At 42.7% G+C, this 20,482-nt stretch overlaps 1 protein-coding gene across 2 annotated transcripts in view; it reads left to right on the forward strand.

Moving 5' to 3' along the window:
* COL21A1 (collagen type XXI alpha 1 chain) overlaps positions 1–20,482 on the forward strand; it is a 231,873-nt gene that overhangs the window by 41,988 nt on the left and 169,403 nt on the right. The window contains exons 2-4 of one of the 2 annotated variants that reach the window (XM_025215851.1): positions 6,642–6,928; positions 13,598–13,723; positions 15,729–16,280. In XM_025215851.1, the coding sequence (XP_025071636.1) occupies positions 13,636–13,723; positions 15,729–16,280 (640 nt within the window). In that variant the 5' untranslated portion in view covers positions 6,642–6,928; positions 13,598–13,635. The remainder of the gene's footprint in view (positions 1–6,641; positions 6,929–13,597; positions 13,724–15,728; positions 16,281–20,482) is intronic. The other variant, XM_006033922.3, reaches the window with a different exon arrangement.

The following is a 20,482-nucleotide window of genomic DNA, read 5'->3' on the forward strand; positions in this document are numbered from 1 at the left end:
GGAGGACTTCACATCCATCTCGTGAAGAACTCTAAGCGCGCTGTGGAGCCTAACAAACTCCGCGTGTGCCTTAGAGGAGGATACAGGGGCCTGATCAACCTCTAGCCTCTCCCTGTCACCGCACGATCCCTCGACGTACCCTACCCTGCGCACTTTCGTGGAGAGTCACCTTTCGGACTCTCATTTCGGACGGTCCACGGAGCCTAGCAAACTCCGTGAGTGGTATCCAGAGCTCTGTTCATGTTCATTTAAGCGGAGCCTAGCAAACTCCGCTCGTGTGTGGTTGGTTTTTTTTTTTTGTAACTGCAACTCAAGCAAGTTTTCCTGCCTGCACTGCGACCATCTATGGTGTAAGTAAAATAATCTTTAATCAACCTCTACGCGTCAGTGCCTAATTCTAGTTCGCCGTGCCGACCCTTTTCCCCGGCCCACGTGCCCGGGCTGCTGGCCACAGCCCCTCGGCCCCGACAAAGGGTAGTAAGGCACTGGAACAGGCTACTCAGAGAGGCTGTAATTTTCTGATTCTGTTTCAGTGATCTTTCCAAGGAAGTAATGAAGAACTTTAGCAAGTCATTTCAGAGAAGTCACATTGCTGCTGCCTGTGCTATATAAATAATAAAAAAACTTTTGGTTTCCAGGGCTGTTGGTTTGGCATCTATCATGACTAATAAAAGCTTACTTCTTAATTATTATTTTCATTAAATTTAAAATAAAGCTGGAGCCCTTTTAATTCCTGGAATCATAGTGATGGAGAAATCTTTTGGAGGTTTGGGCATTTTCCTTTTAATTTTGGTTTCTGTTGACAAATCCAATATGCAGTATTAAATAACTTCTTGGCTTCATAGCTGTTGTTAGATTTTTTTTTCAAACCCCTTATTTTTTCTATGTTTTGTGGTTTTATAGGGTAGTATATTAAATGCAGAGGAACTCTTTAAAATTTTGTTGGGGGAAATAGATTTGTTGAGAATAGTTTATCTTCACCAAATAAAACTAGACATACTGTGCAATTAAATACTTTTTTTTATTTCAAGAATAACCTGCTTTAAAATAGTCCTTTTTGTCTCAAAGAGCCCTAGGTTAGCAAAGTATGATTTTAATTGGGAAACTTTTCCTATCATATTTGCTTATTTACATATAAGTTTCCCCCCAAATAATTTATTGGTATTTATATAAGGTTCATTGATCTGCAGTTCCCATGGTCATGTCTTTTAAAAGTCAAGGCTTTTTACTATGCAGTATATGAGAGTACAGTGTAAGACTATTAAAAAACTAAAGCTAATGCAGAACTGAAATTGCTTACTTAATTGCACTTCCATACCGAAAGCATGTTTACATGTCTACTTAGTGATTGCCCAGTACTTGCCAGATGATATTAAGGTTGAGCTACAAATAGTTTGAGATCCACTTATCTTTCTATACTGCTGTGTCTATGATCAAAAGAAACACTTGAGTGGATATTGTTTCAGTTTGCACGTGTAGGCACCACTATTATAAGAAGTACTTTTCAGAGGCTCTTTGACTTTTGTCATCTTTGCTGTCCTCTTTCTGGCTTGTTTATAAAGGCCATCTGTTTTGCCAGGTTTTTAGGCAGAGGATAGATAGAATAATGTTAATTAGTGGATGTGAGTGATTTCCAAATCAATAAAGTGTTGGGCATCTATGCCTAGAACATTCTCTGGAACTTTAGAGTTGATCAGATGCAACATTCAAAATTTACCATTTTCAGATAAAAAATGCTGAGTGTATAACACTTGGCAAACAAAAATTACACCATTTTGGGTTAAACCCTCAGATTGTGGTGTTTTATATTGCATATCTTGCCTAATTAATCCTAGAGCTGGAGCGCTATGCCTGAGCCCAAAAATTAAATCCTCAGAATTTCTCCCCAGCTCTTGTCTAAAGTTCATAGGTGCCTAAGTTGTTTTTGTTTTTGTTTTTCCCGTTGGATGCTGACTGGTGTGCTTCTGGACATGCCCAAAGATGCATCAATCTTCAGAGTTGTGTGAAGTGCCTGTCTCATGACAGCCCCATCAGGATCCATAAACTGGGTATTCTTCCACCTGTCTCTTCTGAAAGAGAATACACTTATCAGATTTAGGTTCTCTATAGCAAGTGTTTGGGGGAACTGAGAGACTGACTTTATGCCTAATAGGGCACTTACTAAGCCCTGGAGAAATGAGGGGTATGTGTAGATGAAACGGGGGCCCTAAACTGAAGCAGTGGGTTTTAAAAACACTGCTTCAATTTAGGGTTGTTTAAACTCCCCTGTTGTGCACACACCCTGCTGATTTACCTGCCTCTCCATCGGGGAGGGGAGGGCTGAGCTGCCGGTGGGCGGAGCAGTCCCTGGGCTACAGGGAGGGGGGGTGGTGTGTGGCTGGTGCTTCCCTCCACAGCAGCTGCAGAGGGAAGCACCAGGCCCTGCTGTAGCTCAGGCAGGCAAGCTCCAGGGGTGGGAGGGGAGATCAGGCTTCGCTCTTTTCTTGGGCGGAGCCTGTTTTCCCAGGCTGCTGTCAGGCTGCCTGTAGGACTTCCTGTAGAGCCATGCCGGTGCTTCGCTCCCTGGCTGTAGGGGCAGCAAAGGAGTTTTATTTTGCTGCACCCTGTCTCGGACGGCCAGAGCCAACTCGAGTTACGTTAGAAATTGGTCGTACGTTAGGGCGGGCTGGTGAATGGAGAGTCAGACACAACTTATCGGTTGCAAAAAACTTTACTCACGCCGCTTGCAATCATGACGCAGGTGGTCCGGTCGTCTGACCAACCATACGAGTTGTTCCAGCTGGCGGGCCCCAAGCCAGTTAATCCGTCCGCAATTCGAAGCCGGCGGGGAAAGGGGTACGTCTGGGGTTGTGCTCGGTGACGGGAAGAAGGATCGATAGGTGATCAGTCTATCGATTGGCAGCCGCAAATCAGATAACTTCAGAGGCACTCTGCAGCGTGCTCAAAGCTCTTCGACTTGGGCGGAAGTCGCGCGGAATTTTAAACGGCTAGCGAGCCAATTACTAGCCGCCACGTGTGAATAATTTAGCACTGGCCAATAGCGGGGCACAAATTTACATTCGAATAGCGGGAACTCTTTGCACCGTGCATTTCTGTGCTGCAAAGAAGAAATGCATCCTGCAAAGGAAACTGCAAATTGGCGGGAACTCTCTCCTATACGCGGGTTCTCAATTGCAGCAGAACACTCTGCCGTGCAAAGGAGCTCTCATGTGGCCAGGAAATTCCATAGTGCTGAGGCACCAAAATCACTGGGTCGTGACACACCCCAAGTCATTTAAGGTGCATTACACCACCGAATTTCCTACAGTGGCTGGGATTAACGCGCAATATGCCGCCGATGCATTCAAACACCGACACTATTAAAGCGGTGCAAAAGCATTTAGCCCACTTTAAAGTGTCATGCACATATGCCTCTCATTTCGTCTATACCCTGCGTAGGCTTCCAGTTCCCATTCTAATGAGCACTTAATAATTATACAGTATATTAAAGCAGCCTACCCTTTCCTCACAAGACAAGTTCCTTAGTCATTTGGCTGTAGGGTCTTGCTTTCCCTTTGTGTGTCTGTGTATGGTGTTGTTCCATGCAAGGTGGAACAGATTTAAACGAGTCACTTCAGAATATTCCCAGAAGTGCATGGTAGACAAAACTACTACAAGGTGGATAGAAGGCTGGCTTAATAGCCCTAAACACAGGGTGTATCTATGTCAGAATGGCAGAAGGGTTTGAGTGAGATCCCACAGGGATCTGTCCTGGGTCCAGTGCTGTTTGAAATGTTTATTAATGATTTGGTTGCCAGAATAGAGAGCTTCCTGAGCAAATTTGCAGATGTCCTAAAACTGGAAAGGACTGCAGACCTACAGAGGATAGGAGTAGAATTCAGAAGGATCTTGAAATGATTAGTAACAGGGTGGATTGATTTAAATCGCCAAGAGAAAACCCTGATTTAAACCATTGATTTAAATCAAGTTTCCCACTGATACTTCTTCACACATTTCTTAAACAAATAGCGCAAATGCAATCACTAAAACATGTTAATTTATAACTCAATGCAGCATTTTACATCTGTCCTTGAACTCCATTATTTTAATTTTCAAATTTTATTAACTCTAACAGACAAGTCATCACAACACTAGATGCATGCTGTCCTTAAAACTTCTACAACTAGATCTCATCTTCCCCACTCCCACTGTCATTTTTATTCATAGACTGAAACAAATATGAGATTTCCTGCTTTTTCAACTCTTGGTCGATTTTTCTTAGCTTTGAGTGAATAATACCAAACAATTAAAATATTCTCTCTGTACCTGCAGAGGAAGCTACTGCTGTGAAAAGCTGGCTTGAAACAGAGTTCCTTCATCTGCTAAGGTGCCTGGCTAAAGATTTCCACCAATTCAAGGGAGTAACTGTTCAAAACATCATCAGTAAACATGTACTGTTTAAATGGTTCCCCTCCAGCCCTGATATTTATTATGACGCGTAACTGAGGAGTGATTTTGAGATGCCCCTGCCATGGCAGCATCATCTTCAGAAGTTAGGCATCTGTCTTTTATATCTGGGGTTGAGAATGTTCTCAAGAAAATGAGGTGGAGTTAGTACTTGATTCATTCGCTTCTTTATTGCCTGCAGTTTAACTTTCTGGTTAGGTATGTCTTTTTCCAGTGTCTCTTGAAGTGTCTTCCAAATTTCAACAGCATGAGCAATGCAGCAACAATCTCTGAAGTTTGTTTAAGGCTATGGATATAGGCTTCAGTATACTGAGCATATCCTCTACATTCCTTTTTAATCCAGTGTTAGATACTTTGGATGAGATGCTTCCATCTATTTAATCACGGTTTTCTTCACAAATTTTTATGAGAATAGGCCAGTTCTTAATAAATTGTTCAAAACCATTGACCACAGAATTCCATCGAGCATCTTGAGGGAGAATTAGTTTGGATCCTCCTGTTCTCTTCAGTGAAGCTGAAGCAAAATAGTTGTTATGGAAGTATTTTGTGACTTCAACAACATTTTCTTTTATTCTTGGAGAAGTACTTAAGGCTTTGGCTAAAAAATGCATTAAATGGGCACTGCAGCCATATATTATTAAGGAGCATCCTTCTGTTTCTTCTTCTAAGTATCTTCTCATCTTTGCCGTGTTTGCAGCATTGTCTGTGACAAAACTGCACACGTGACAGTTGAATTATTTTGTTCAAGTTTATTACAGCTTTCAATGACACTTCTTTTAAATATCCTGCTGTGTGGGCATTTCCCAATGGATCTATTGTTTCTGAAAGAGATGCAACCCCATCTTCTGTTGTCACACAGGCACATATTACTGGATCATTGTGTACATTGCTCCACACATCAAGGCTTAAACCGGCAAATTGCCCCTCAGTATTTCATGCACACTGTTCAAGTTCCTTCTCATACACTGTATCTAGCAACCTTCCACCAATGTCTGCTCTACCAGGTGGAGTGTAGCCTGGTCGTAAGGACTCGACCATGTCAATGCAGTGCTTATTGTTAACAATGAGAAAAGGAGAAATTGTGACAAATGAACCGAGCAATCTTTTCATCTATGGTGTCTTGTTGGTATTTGCTGGTCCTTACTACAAACCCATCCATGGTGGTGGTTTTACTGGATGATTGAAATCTTTGGCTTGCTACTGATACTTTGTCTGAAATACGTTTAGTTGCAGCACTACTGCTAAAAGTACGAACGGATGACTCTGAAGTTGTTGCAGATAGACAGTCAAAGCCTCTTATGCTTAAATGGGATCCTGAAACAAAAATGATTTTTGAATAGTCATTCTTCTCACTCTTGTTCAATTAATCATTTAAATTTTTTTCAGCAAGGATGCAGATCAGATTCCAAATTACCAAAAAAGCTAAGACTGACTGCACTTGGAGTGCACTTAATTTTGGAGTAAGCCCCATTGAACTCACTGGCACTTCAGTTTTTTGAGAAAACAAGTATAGGATGGAATTCCCTTGGGAAAGGGAGTTTTATGCTGAAGTAAAATAGGGAATAAATTTATGGTATCACCATTATGGTCCGGGGCCATGATGTTCCAAAATAAGGAACATGTATTATATAATATAAAATAAGAAAATGACACTCAGTGGCAATTGTCAACGCTAGATTTCTTTTACTGCAACTTCCTATACCGTAAACTTGGGTGACAAATTCTAAACCTAGTTAACTAATGAAACAAGCCATAAGGATTAGTTAAACTAAACTTTTTTTTTTCTAGTAATATCCAATGTAGCAAATAGCTTGGGAATTTACTTGTTAAATCACACTTATACTAAAAGGCATAGAGAGAGTCTTGAAGAATGATGCATTGCAAAGTGAATTATTTAATTTACTAATCAGTTCATCCATTTTGTTCTTCAGACATATCCACATAATTTTCTCCCAATAGGCAGTTTTCATTATGATGTTTTATTCTTGCAACTGGGCCCTGTATCTCCTTGTTGCACTGCTTACACTTGGCACATTTTTCCTTTTTTATCCAGGGAAGGAATTTCTTCAAAATATTCCCACGCAGGGTCTCTCTTACGCCCAGAAGCCATGACAGTTTTTCTGTGGCAAAAGTGTGGGAGAATATAGGAAGCTGTGTGTGTACTACTGAATAATGTCTTCCCTTTTTCTTTCCAGTCCACTCCACTGTTCTGTTTTACTGTGCCTCTGTCCTTCCCTGTATTGTCTCTGTCATTAAGACAGGGTCTTAACTAACTCCTCTGCCTTGCTTGGCCCAGCTCCACCACCACATAAGCACAGAACAACAGCAATCCTATCCAGCCTGGGTCTTTGCACATGTGACTTTAGTCTGCTGAGAAACAGAAACTGAAAGCCCAGAACTTTCAAGCAACAAGATCTGGACAGACAGACTAGAGCCATTTTCATGGGATGAAAAACTGAAATGAATGCCCATGTTTGATTTGGTAGGTAACTCAATGTGTGCGAGTGTGACAGAGCCATTAATTCCCTTTTATGAGACTGTAAGTGTAGGTTCAGCATGTTTGTGATGAGATTTTATTTAACTGTTATTTTTTAAATGAGAGAGAAATTTAGTATTTTATTGAAGATTTAAAAAAAAAAATCATTGATTTTTATACACCCCGATGGAAGGTGATAGTGCCACTCTATGCAGCACCGGCCACATCTAGAGCAGGGCAGTTCAAATTAAAAGCTGCAAGGTGTCAGTCTGCACCCCAGCACCTGCCCAGCCACCACTCCCCTTCCTTGCTCCAGCAGCAGGAGCCAGAGTCTCCAGGCTCCCCTTCTCTAGCTGTTGCATCCTGCCCTGGGCAGAGTGGGAGCGGAGCTGGGAGGCAGCCTGGGGCATACATCTGGAGCGGTGCAGGGAAGAGTCACCTACATATGGTGTGGAGCTGTGCAGTGCAATGGGGCAGAGCCTCTGTGTACAGCACAATACATTAGTGGGTGGATGCAGGTGAAGAGGGAGCATTCATGTGCAATGTGGTGGAGCACAGGAGGGGGAGAAGGAGCATCCACATACAGCATGGAAAATAAGGGGTGCATGGTCTCCTTTGGTACAGCCCCTAACCACTTAAGTTGGACAGCCCTGATGTAGAGTAATATGTTCCGTTCTGACTCCCTATTTTTCAAAAGGTGTGGGGAAGTTAAGAGAGGGTCCAAAGACGAGCAAGAAAAATGATAAAGGGCTTGAAAGGCAAGGCATACAGGAAGTTGAAAGAAATAAGAATGTTCAGCTTGAAGAAAAGACAAGGCGGGAAGATGATTCCAGTCTTGAAATACCGGAAAGGCTGCCATAAAGAAGAGGTGGAACTAGGGTTGTCAATTGTATTTGAATCTATTCCGGGAAGTTTCATCACATGATGTAATGACATTAATGACTCATCTACTGTACCAAGTAGACTTTGCATCAGGAGAGCAAATGCACATTGCTACTACATTTAAAAAACCTACTGGACTACTGTATAAATTGGATTTAACATTTAATATTTATTTTAATGAATGACATTTTTTATTTCCCAGGTGACTCTCAGCAGTCTCCTGGAGATTTATATCCAATTTCTGGGGACTCCAGGACAATCCTAGAGGGCTGGTAACCCTAGGTGGAAAAGCTTTTCTCTCTTGCTGAAGAGAGTAGAATGTGTAACAATTGCTTGAAAATTCAGCAAAGTAGGTTTAGGTTTGGGAGCATGACGTACTTTTTAACTGTAAAAACAGTGAAGCAGTGGAATAAACTGCCTCGGGAAGTTGTAGAATCTTTTATTTTAGGTTTTAAAGAGTAGGCATTGATCAGGAATTATTTAGGAGTAGCAGTGTTCATACAACACAGGAGTTCACACATACTATTGCTGTGAGGAGCAATAGTTGGAAGCCTAGGAGGCCTCCACACACATTACTCAGAGATCATGAGAAAAGCTCTGCAATCCAGATCTGGTGGAGATTGTAGATTCTCAGCAGAGGAGAATGGGAAGGGATAAGATGATAGGACAATTCTGGCTCTCCTGTCTTGGTACATGATGCGTGGACTTGTTTGCAGTCACTAAGTTGCAGAGCAGGTTGGAGTGTATTTTGTTTTTGGGTTTTTTTTTTTTTTTCTCATGCTTCTGAACTTTGCTGGTTGCCAGGAAAGAATTTTTCTGTTATAGCTTAGGATGTTAGGGTTTCTTTTTTTTTTCTTCCTTCTTCAGAAGCATTGAGTGGCTTCAGCCAAGTCTGGAGATTTTGACTGAAATGTGTTGATGCTTCTGATGATTCCTGGCTAAGGGGTCTTGCTTCTCCACTAAATCAGACCAGTTGTCACGCTTGGGATCAGGAAAGAATTTTATAAAACAAATCCATGGACTTTGTGTGTGTGGGGGGGCAGGAGGTTTGTATTCTTTTGTGGTGGAGATATGGTCCTCTTCCTTGGATTTCTTGAGCATATTTAACAAGCTTCCTTTCCTTGTAGTGTCAGGAAATTGACAGTGCCCTTGTTACATTGCTTTACCTTTGGCAAACTATTTTTGAAGTTTATGCCCTTGTGCCTAGTTGTGTGTGAAGATTTTTCACAAAGTGTTAAGAACAGGTTAGACTGATACTTGTATAGGGTGGTTTAGATGCAGATAATACCTTGAGTAGAGAGTTGGACTAAGGTCCCTTTTTGGTCTACTTTTCTGTCATTCTGCACAAGGTGTGCTCAACCTCTGGCCCGTGGGCCAAATGTGGCACACAGAGCCTTGGGATCTGGACCACAGGGTTCTCCATGGCTTGGGAATTTTGATGATGGGAGAGCAGTGACAGTTAATGCTACCACCCTTCCCTGCAGCCCTGCACGGTGGGTTGGTGCTGGGCTGTGACCTTCCCCCCGAAATGGCCAGGTCAGGGGTTGGGCCATGCCCCCTCACCTATGCAGCTCGTTTGGGGCAGGGCTGTGCCCCTAGTCCCATTGTGGGGCTGGGGCACACCCTCTTCCATCAACCTGGTCACACTGGGGCTGGGTTACACCCCCTTCCTTCTGTGGGGTCAGGACACACCCCCTCCCCCTCTGTGGCTGGATTGGAGCCAGGTCATGCCTCCTCCCATGCTGCTGGGTTGGGCTGGGGCTAGGCCATGCCCCTTTTCTCCCATGGGGTTGGGCCACACCCCCTCCCCTTGTGGGGCTGGATTGGGGTCAGGTCATGTCCCCTCTCCTGCCATGCTGGGTTGGAGCCAGGCCAAGTCCCCTTTTTCCCACGTGGCTGCTGTGGGACTGGGCTGCCCCTACCCCCTCCATGCAGCCAAATGAGGCCCTGCCACATACCTGAGGTGCTAGATTGGGTCCACTGGCTCGTTCCAGCCTGCAGAGGGACCAGACACTGCTCATCTGACTTTGCAGACAAAAAGGTTGAGCACTACTCTTCTGCACTATAGTTTGCTGATTGGTAGAAACCTACTGAATTCATGGTGGAAGTAGATTGCACATCAGCTCCTTTTTTAATCTTGCATGTTTTATGCTCACCTCACCCCTTGTCCCTCACCGTCCTCCTCCCCCCGCATGCCTGTTTAGCACAGGACCCCATCGCTCCCCCTTGATCATCAGGGAAACTAAAACTGCGGTTTTAGACACAGCACCATTTTTACCTTCGTGCCACTTCACAGCAAACAGCAGGGCTGTCTGGGGCCCCATAGCCAATCAGCAGTGGGAGGCAAAACAATACCATATTTAAAACTGCAATTTTCACCTCCCCACTGACCAGGAGTGAGCCTCAATGGGGGAACCTGCATGATTAAAGAAGCTGCAGCACACTCCACTTCTGACATGAATTTGACAGGTCCCTACTGATTGTCCAAATGGGGCACAGTGGTTTAATTTGCTTCAGGCAAAGTTAGGAGTTGAACAGAGGTCTTCCATAACCTTAGTGCTGTAACTACTGTTGAACAAAAGATAGAAACAGTAGTTTTATGTAAGAAGTTTAATGTAGGCCTGTGACTGTGGGAGAGGGTTCAGTGAAAGAAGAGTGGGGCTTAAGATTCATCTTTCTTTTCAGCAATTCTTCCTGTCTAGTTTGGTGATTCCCTTCTTCAGTGCTGGCTCTTCTGCTTTTCATTCTTGCATCTATCTATGCATTGTAGCTTCAGGGTGATCTAGTTTTTCCTGGTCATCTAAGTGCCAAAATGCCAATTGTACACAGATGTGTATCTATATCTGAGAACCACTACATAAGCATCTAGACTGGGTATATGGACTGGCAACAAAATAAGGTGGAGACTGAGTACGTTCCTATCTTTTTTTTTTTTTTCTCCCATATAGTTAAGTGAGCTAACTCAGCTAGAAATCTGGAGTTCTGAGCTCCCCTCATCCAGAGGGGTATGAATTTGGTTTCCCAGGTGAGTGCTGTAGCCACTGAGCTATGGGGTTGAAAGAGCTGTTGTGGGGGATTTTTTTAAGTGCCCAAATTGGATAAGAATTCCGTTTTCCCTATTGGCACCCTCACATTTCCCTTCTGGTCTTATCAGCAGATCCCCATGTCTGTCTGCTGCTGCTGCCACCTCTGGCTAACCCAGGGGCAGGGGCTGCTCCTGTGTCATTCTTGCCCCACTCCAAGAGAAGCTGCATGGGGAGCAGAGCTCAACCAACAGCAATGGCAATAGCATTCCCCTTCCCTGAGCCTGCTCCCATGCTAACTGGGAACAGCCACCGGAAAGGAAGAGAAACCCTTCCGCTGCTGCCGGAGTCCCCAGCTGAGCTGGGCCCTGCACAGCCCAGCTGGAATGGGGCAGGAGAAGTTCTAGAGCTCCCCTTACCCCCTGGGTCAGTAGGTAACCGTGGCAGTAGTGGGTGGGAGAGGGACAGAATGGTTGGTTGGGGAACAGATGTGGAGTACAGAGGGGAGTGGGGAATACTTACCTGCTTTGAGCACTTCAAAAAGCCCCTGGCTGCTGCTTCTGTGGCATGGTCTGAAAGGGGGAGGGGTCTAATCATACTACTGAATCCTCTCTGAATGCACCCTTTATGTGCAACTATGTAGTCATGCATAGTCATCCATGTGCACAATGCTACACGTCCAGGAATAAAATGCCAGTCTCTTTGTCGGTGTCATTTTTCTCACTTAGATGACCAGAAATACTCTGTAGATTACCAAATCTGGATGCTTAGATGACTAGAAATGTCATCCTAAGAACCTAGCTTAATTTACTCAAGACTGTAGTTTTCACAGTGGACTCAAGAGTTAGGCTTTGAGAACTGGACCATCTTATGGATCTAGTCCTGTGTTGTCCATCTACAGAACTTTCAGGGAAATACTGCTTAACCATGACAACTTCTTGCAGTATTGAAATATGCATGAAATTCAATGTTTCCCTGTTTGACACCTCAATTTGTGAAAGTGACTTACGGTCAATTATTATTATTTTTTTTAATGGTAATACTAAGATAAGATCTCCTTTGTAGGCTAAAAGCAGATGTTGTTTTTGTTGTGGATGTGTCCTGGCACAGCTTATCTGAGGTCCCTCTATATGTTATGGGTATTTTGCAGTGATCTGGAGACCAGCTACATGTGCAAAGTAGCTATTACACAAAAAGCTTCACCCAGCTATTAAGTTAGACCTTGAAAATGTGAACTAACTTTATAGCTACTTTATACTGAGCTTTAATTTGCGAGTGTAGCAGGGTCTCCTCTGCAGTAGGGACCCCTGTCAGCTGATGGACCTCGTAGCCTTAAGGGTACATCATGCCCAGTGTAAAAACTGAAGAGATTCCCAGGGCTTGGGAGTGTGGGAAACCCTTGGACCCTGAGGATCACAGCTGCCATGATCCCTAGGGCTTGCAGGTATGGGAAAGCCCTGGACCTTGGGGATAATGGCTTTTGCAATCCTTAGGGCTCAGGTGTGCAGGAAGCCCTCAGGGCTGGACGATCATGGTCCATGGGGTTTCCAGCTGCAGGAACTTGCTGCTGCAGGGGGAGCTAGGATTGAGCTACCCCTGCACCAGTAATAAGGTATAATGTGGTCTAATGCACGATTCCACAGTTGTGCCTCCTGCTGCGCACATCATGGCAGGAGGCGTGATTGTGTGCATCAGGTACCTATTAGATCCTATCATGCCTTTAGCTTCATGTGTAGAGGGAGCCTGATTGATCAGCAAAAAGAGATGTCCCTGTTGTCCTGCAGGACTGGGCCCGTGAAGCCCTGGGAGCAGGACAGTGGCTCCAGGTGCTGCGCAAACCACTTAAACGTGTGCCCTGGGAATCCTCTGTAAGAGATTCCTGGGCTCGCATGTCATGTTGCCACATCCCAACGTGGAACATACAGACCATGCCCTGTATTGTACAAGTGGTAGAAATGGGCCTGGGGTCAGTACAGTCAAGGTCTTGTAATGTATCCCTATTTGTTACATTGTAAAGTAGGTTCCCTTTATGCAAGTTTGAGTTGTGTGCCATTTTCCCGGAACATATGTACAGCATAAAGTGAAGGGAAACCTGTACTTACACTTAGGTGTTTAAATGCCTAAAATGTAGGCATATTGCACCATTAGGGTGATCCAGGTTTAAGTGCCTAGAAAATCCACAGAGTTGCTGGAGAGTCATCTAAGGGCTGATTAACTTCCGAATTCCCACTCCTTTCATGAGCTTATTTACTTGATTTGTACAAACTTTCATAGGCAATAGCATGCTTTGTCCAGATGTTATGAAAAAAGCCTATGTATTTCTTAAATGAGTGCTACCCTGTTTTGCCACCCTCCCTTGCCTCTTCCAATTTAAGAAAACTCAGAAACTGTTACAAGCTGCACTTTGGTCATTCCGTAGGTGAAGTAGAATTCTGCCTATAGTTTGCCAGTCTGAGCAGGTGCTGATTTTGGTAATTTTCTACTTGCCTAGCAGCAGAGAGTAGATGTTTGGTAGAAATTTAGGTGGCTAAAGAATTCTAGTTGCCTCCAAGCTGAAAAAGATTTTTGAGTATCTAAATGTTGGGTTTAGGTGTCTCAAGAGACAGTTATGTGCCGAGTTCCACTTTGAATCTAATCTTAGGACTACTCGTGTGAATAAACGGACATTGCTGGGCATGGTCCAAAGTAATTTTTGATGCACAAGTGGCAAAGTATAATAGTTTAGATATATTTTTTCTTTTAATTTTAACTGTGCTGTTTTTTCCCCTAGTTTAATTTGGGAGTCAAGGCATTGGAAATACAGTATACATGGCACAGATCATAAAGTTTGTTCAGGCAGTTTTAATTCTGCTACTTCAGGATTACATCACTGCTGAAGATGGTGAAACAAGAGCAAGTAAGAGATGCTCCTTCTTTCTTATTATGGCTAGTTAAAAGCAACCATTGCATTCAGGTCCACCTACATATTTTTGCATGTAATTTTCACTGATCAAACATTCCTGATACATGATTGCCTACCATTTAAAGATCTTTTTCTTTGAAGAGATAAAATATTAGGTGTCTAATGATGGAGCTGTAATTTAACAGAAAATTTCTAAGGGATATGTACTCTCTAAGGGCCAAATCCAACATAAGTAGCGCTAATTTGTGTAAAGTGAGCCATGCAAATGGCATTTTGGGCAATTTATGTCAATTTTTAGACTCTACTCTTCTGTGATGGCATGAAACTCTGTGAATATTACAGGTACCTATTAGATCCTATCATGCCTTTTAACTTCATGTGTAGAGGGGGCCTGACTGATCCACAAAAACAGATGTCCCTGTTGTCCTGCAGAATTGAGCCCCTGAAGCCCTGGGAGTGGGACAATGGTCCCAGGTGCTGCGCAAAACTGGGGCACAGCATCTTGAAAGAGTGCCACAGAAAAACTGTGATTAGGAAGGAACCCCTAGTTATGCTCCAAGTGTTTTTTCTGCATTTTGCATTTAATTGTTACTGGATAGAATGGATATAGCAGTGGGGCCATAGTCGGGGTGAGAGACTCTTTCCTACTTCTAGTGCAGTGCCCCTCTCATTGATCACCAGAGTCAGATAACCTCTGGCTTGCTCTTCTTTAGGCTTCAAATTTCTCTCTCTCATGGTTGCCAAGTGCACAAGCTTGAACTGAGCAAGTAGAAGGTGCTCTTAGCCCTGCTAAAGGCATGGCATGATGGTCGGGCTCCTCTGGAAGTAGAAAATATAGGTTCCAACCCTTCTGGATGAAGGAGACCTAGAACTTGGGTCTACCCATTTGTTGGGCAAGTACCCAACCACTAATTTAAAAGAGAAGGCTCTTTCTTTTCTTTTAATATCAAACTGTCTCTAGCCATGACTTGCCTGTGAATGACATTTCAGGGATTTACGTGGAGGTTTGTGTTGTCCTGGATGGAACAAGATTGCAACAGAGGACAATTGACTTGAGTAGATCCCTTTTGAGCACATTCAGAAGGGCAAATCAAGTTGTTCAGGATGCACTGGATGTAAAATCTGTGTAAAGTGGCTCAATATACCCTTTTCAGCTAACTTTAGTCACTTAAGTCCTATTTACCCAATTACAAGAGATTTGGGCCTAAGTGTGCAAAGCAGTAGTGCTTTTGCTTTTTGGTTATTCTGAAATTGTCCCCTGCATTGTCTCTTCTCCAAAAATCACAGTATTTAGAAAACTTTAGGAGAACCTTTTACATAACAGAATTTAGTATCTCAGTGCTGAAATTTTTATGCAACTGTCATTATGCGGTGGCAATATACTCTATAAGAATAAAACATCCTCCTTTAACTCCTGTTCTCATGAACACAAGATTTATTGTTCTCTTATAGAGCATGTGTCATCTGCTAAGAATATAATACACTGTCAGTAACACTCGATTGAGGTTGAATGCTTTTAAATAACTACTGCTATATATGCATAATGTCTATAGCTATCCAATACATTTTAAAATATGGTTGTGATTCTGGAAATATCACATTGTTGCTGAATGTAAGTGTGTATTATTATTATTATTATTGTCGTCACTGAAGACAAATACATGTTTAGAAAATAAAGATGCATTCTTTTTGTCCCATGCATCAAATGCAGTTGCTAGCTGCATTTCTGATTTCCAGAATTTTTGTTTGTTATGACCGGTGATGTACAAAATGGAGCACAGAATGATTATCAAATACTAATCTAAGTCTGCAGGACCAACAGCAAGAATCATGTTCTCTCTAATAAGCTTAGTAGTTTTTGATATGAGAATTATAAATAAAGAACAGGTAGTATGTTTGGGCCTGTTGGTTATATTACAGACAATTACTGTTATATATCATTTTTAAATGTAGTGGAAAAGAAGACTGCTAAAATTACTGTTATAATTTCTGTTTTTAGGTTGCAGAACTGCTCCAGTGGATTTAGTCTTCATCTTGGATGGCTCCTACAGTGTTGGCCCAGAAAACTTTGAAATAATAAAAAAATGGCTTGTAAATATTACAAGTAATTTTGATATAGGGCCAAAATTCATAGAAGTTGGAGTAGTCCAGTACAGTGATTACCCTATACTTGAAATCCCTCTAGGAAGTCATGTATCCAGTGAAAACCTAATCCGTGAAATGGAATCCATACACTATTTAGGTGGAAATACAAGAACAGGAAGAGCTATCCAGTTTGCGATTGACCATCTTTTTGCCAAATCCTCAAGATTTCTAACTAAAATAGCTGTTGTTCTCACTGATGGCAAATCCCAAGATGAAGTCAAAGATGCAGCAGCAGAGGCAAGAAAAAACAAAATCACTTTGTTTGCTATTGGTGTTGGCTCAGAAATTGAGGAGGAAGAACTTAGAGCTATTGCCAATAAACCCTCATCAACTTATGTATTCTACGTTGAAGATTATATTGCAATTTCTAGAATAAGAGAAGTAATAAAACAGAAGCTCTGTGAAGGTAAATGTTAATGAATCTTTGGTACTCATCATTTTTTAAAAGTTGTCATGTGCACTCCAATATGCATATTATAGTGTTTGTTTTTTTCTAGTAGTTCTTTTGGTAAGTGTACAGCTCAGCCACTTGTGAAATACAATCTTGGTTAGCTCCTTAACAGACTTTCAAGAATTTGATCTAGAATGGTGAGATCTAAATATTTTTTTCCCCATTCAAAAAAAGAAGTAAGTTTGAGAAGAGACAGTGTGCTAACATGTTGTATATGCAATTTTATATGTAATCCCCCTCACTGCCCCTGGTGTAAGAAAAAATTGTAATATAAATGACTGGAGCTCTTCAATAATGCTCAGTTTTTTGCTCGTTTTATGTTGACATAAATGATATTTATGTTCCCTTTTTTTTTTTTAAGAACATTTTTCAGAAGAATTAGGCAAAACAATACTTGGTAGTGTCTTTTTTGCACTTGAATGAATTTTTTGTATAATAACTTTGAAAAACAGTGATGTTTCTATTAAAAGAAAAAAAAGAAAGAAAATTGCTTCCAAAATCCATTGCTCAGATGGACTCAGTTTTACAACAGATATGGTATACATCAATGGTACATTTATTGAACTTGTTATAATATCAAATGTTACTGAAAGATGTACTTCCAATATTTCTTCACTCAGCAAGAGAAAAAATAAGTTGTTTTTTTTAAATTTGAAAATGTGGTCTTCATTGAAAAAAGTACAAACTTTTAACTTCAATTATAAATATTGTCTCTTGGTACATGTATGATAATTACAATAGTCCAGCATATGTAATAGGCTATAACTAAACTACTGAAGCAAGCCAGCTGAAAACTAGTCAGCTGAAACAAAGTATCTTTAATTTAAAACTTCAAGCATGGAGAAGTTTTTCAAAATATTGATGTATAGGTTATTTTCATTGCATAAATTTGCAAGAAATGATATAGAGTGATGTAGCCATGACCATTCAGGAATTGAGAGGCAGGGATTTTTGGGGGTAATACCTTTTATTGGATCAACTTCATGATTTGAGATAGATAAACTTTTGAATGCATTTATTCGTCCCCTGGTCCTGCTTTCAATAACTAAGATTAGGTTTTTGTCTTAATTCTTTTATCAGAGTTAACGGGTGCATCTATACATGCAATTAGCATGTAGCAGTAAACTTTGGTGCAGTTCATGCTGGAGTAATTTGGTTCCAGGCACAGCGTCTTCACGTGTGCCTGGGATTGCAGCTATTTGAGCCAGAGCAGAGCAGCCCTGTGATGGCAGGAGATCCAGTGGGGAGCAGGGAGAGAGGTCAGCTCTGGCCTCTGTGCGGTGCTGTCATGTGGCAGAGGTTCTGGCTGGGGCATGAGGTTGCTACAGTGTGGGGCTAGCCAGCAGGCAGCCCCCACATTGTAGCACTCTCATACCCCAGCCAGCCCTAGTCAGTCTACATGTGCATTTGAGTGCATGTAATTACTCTGTCATAGGATAGTACTTATCTCAGACAGTGTTATCCTGCAGTAGAGTTAATTTACTGTGCCCTAATTCAGATGCACATGTAGACTGTGAAGCTTTACTGTGGAGGTAATTAGTCAGCTCTGAAATAAAGCACACATGTAGATGCACCCAGTGAGTAGCTCCTGTTTGCATTACTTATAGACACCTTCAGCATAACTGCATTGGGACAAGTGGCTCACAGATTTTGTTGTGTGTGCATATTTGAAGTATTCTAAATGCCCAGCTGGAAAAAAAGTATAAAGTATCAGATCAGAACTGGATTGACTAAAGCGTGCATCTGTGTTTTGATACGAATGAGTTAAAACTATATTTGACCTAACTGTAGAGACTTTATTTTCAGTTTTCGAAGGTTTGGTTTGGGGCTTTGGTCCATTTGACGTCACCCACGGAATAAATGGGGACTTGATTCTGGAATCTATGTATATGATGCCATAAGGACCGATACTGTTTATCTATGACAGGGGGCCATCCCCCAGGCGAGTCACAGTATCAGTCTGCCCACCTGTCTAGGGTAGTCTGCTCATCTGACTTTTCTGCCATGGCTTTTTTGTAAAATAAATAGATGTTTCTAGGCAGGAGGCTGCCCATTTTAATGCCCTGATGCCAAGGGTGCAATTCATGGCTCTGACCTCCCATATCTCACAGATAGTATCCAAAGTACTCCCAACTTGCCCGGCCCCATAGCTGGCTCACAGTAGGCCACCGGCCCAAACCATCCACTATTACTGCCCCGGATTCATTGCTGAGCCACACTTGGCCTCTGGCCCAAACTTAGCCTCAGGTGTCTGACGACTTAACTTGGCCTCATGCACCATTACTGGGACCTCAATTCATGCTCTGGGCTCTATGCCTCTCAACAGGCTTCTATCCCCTCACACTACCCCTCAGTAGGGTCACTACTCCACCCCCTCACTGGGGCTACAGAGCCTTATGCCCCTCATGCCTCTGCTGTCTGCTGATGTGCCTGGATCTCACTCTTGGCCTATGGCCCACTTGGGCCTCAGGGTCTATAGATGTACCTGTGTTGCTCCTGATTTGGCAATTAGTATTTTAAAGTAAGACCTTATAAAGGGGTATAAGGCAGAATGCTGTGTTTATTGATGACATTAATTAGACATAGAGGTTTGGACACGCCACTCACATAAAGCATGCAGAAATCATCATACGTATTATATATCACATGCACATAAACAAAATACAACCATTCTGTTCAGACATTATATAGTTACCAGCAGCAGTTGTTCCATAATGGCACTGGGTGGCCAGCCCAGGACTTATTGAGAGGAAGAGATCTTAGAGATAGCAGCTTGGAGTGGGATGAACAGACATGCCTGTGCTCCGAGAGAACAGCAGCGGAGAGAGAGATTCACCCAACTTGGTATTTTTAAAGTCGTCTTCTATAGGGATTGGCATCTTTTGTTTCAGTGTTTTGGGGATTTTCCATACCCAGCTTCTGTTGTTGCAATTGTTTCTCATTCGTCCTCTTCTTATCTCAGCCCTGGAGTGTCCTTGTTGCCCATCTGGCAGGATGTGTGCCTCTCTCCTCCCTGTTATCTCCTGTTGTGTCTTAGGCCTCAAAGGGATTCTTCAGCCATCCATTAATTAGTTTACTGACTGGTAACTTACATTTGGCGCTTTGTTGCTTACATAAACAGTTAAATCTTCTCCTGTTTCTCTCACCATTCTCTCACCATTCACATCCACTCATTCAAAAAGGGCATATAGAGTTCATTTATTTATGTCAAGCAAAAGAGTACAAAAATGGAGTTTTCAAGTTACTTACAGGACAAAACTAACATGGTTACATTTCATTACTATTACACTCTATGTTAACATAGACCTAAGGTTGAGGAGGACCAGGTTAGAGTGCTTCTGGAGGGGCTGGATATGTTTAAATCAGTAGGTCCAGAGGCTCTCCACCCCAGGGTGTTGAGGGAGCTAGCAGGGGTTATTGCAGGGCCCTTGGCATGGCTTTACGAGCACTTGTGGTGCTCGGGCCAGGTGCCAGATGATTGGAAGATAGCCAATGTGGTCCCCATCTTTAAAAAAGGGAGGAGGGAGGACCCAGGCAACTATAGGCCCATCAGTCTTACCTCAATCCTAGGGAAACTCTTTGAGAAGATCATCAAAGAGCACATCTGTGATGGGCCGGCATTGGGGATGATGCTCAAGGGCAACCAGCACGGTTTCATTAGGGACAGGTCATGTCAGACCAACCTGACTGCCTTTTATGATCAGGTCACAAAAGCATTGTGATGCAGGTGTCACCATGGATGTAGTCTTTCTGGACTTCAGCAAGGCCTTTGACACTGTCGATCACCCCATCCTCATTAAAAAACTAGGCGACTGTGGCATTGATGCCTACACAGTCAGATGGATTGCAAATTGACTGAAGGGTCGTACTCAGAGGGTGGTGGTGGACAGGTCATATTCGACCTGGGGGGAAGTGGGCAGCAGAGTCTCCCAGGGCTCGGTCCTTGGGCCCGCACTGTTCAATTTCTTTATCAGCGATTTGGACGACGGGGTGAAAAACAACCTGTTTAAATTTGTTGATGATACCAAAATTTGGGGTGAGGTGGGTACGCTAGTAGGGAGGGAAAGACTGCAGCAAGACCTGGATAGGTTGCAAGGGTGGGCTAACAAAAACAGGATGCGTTTCAATACTGACAAGTGCAGGGTGCTGCACTTGGG

This window comes from Alligator sinensis, unplaced genomic scaffold, assembly GCF_000455745.1.
Source record: "Alligator sinensis unplaced genomic scaffold, ASM45574v1 scaffold482_2, whole genome shotgun sequence".
Taxonomy (NCBI): domain Eukaryota; kingdom Metazoa; phylum Chordata; order Crocodylia; family Alligatoridae; genus Alligator; species Alligator sinensis.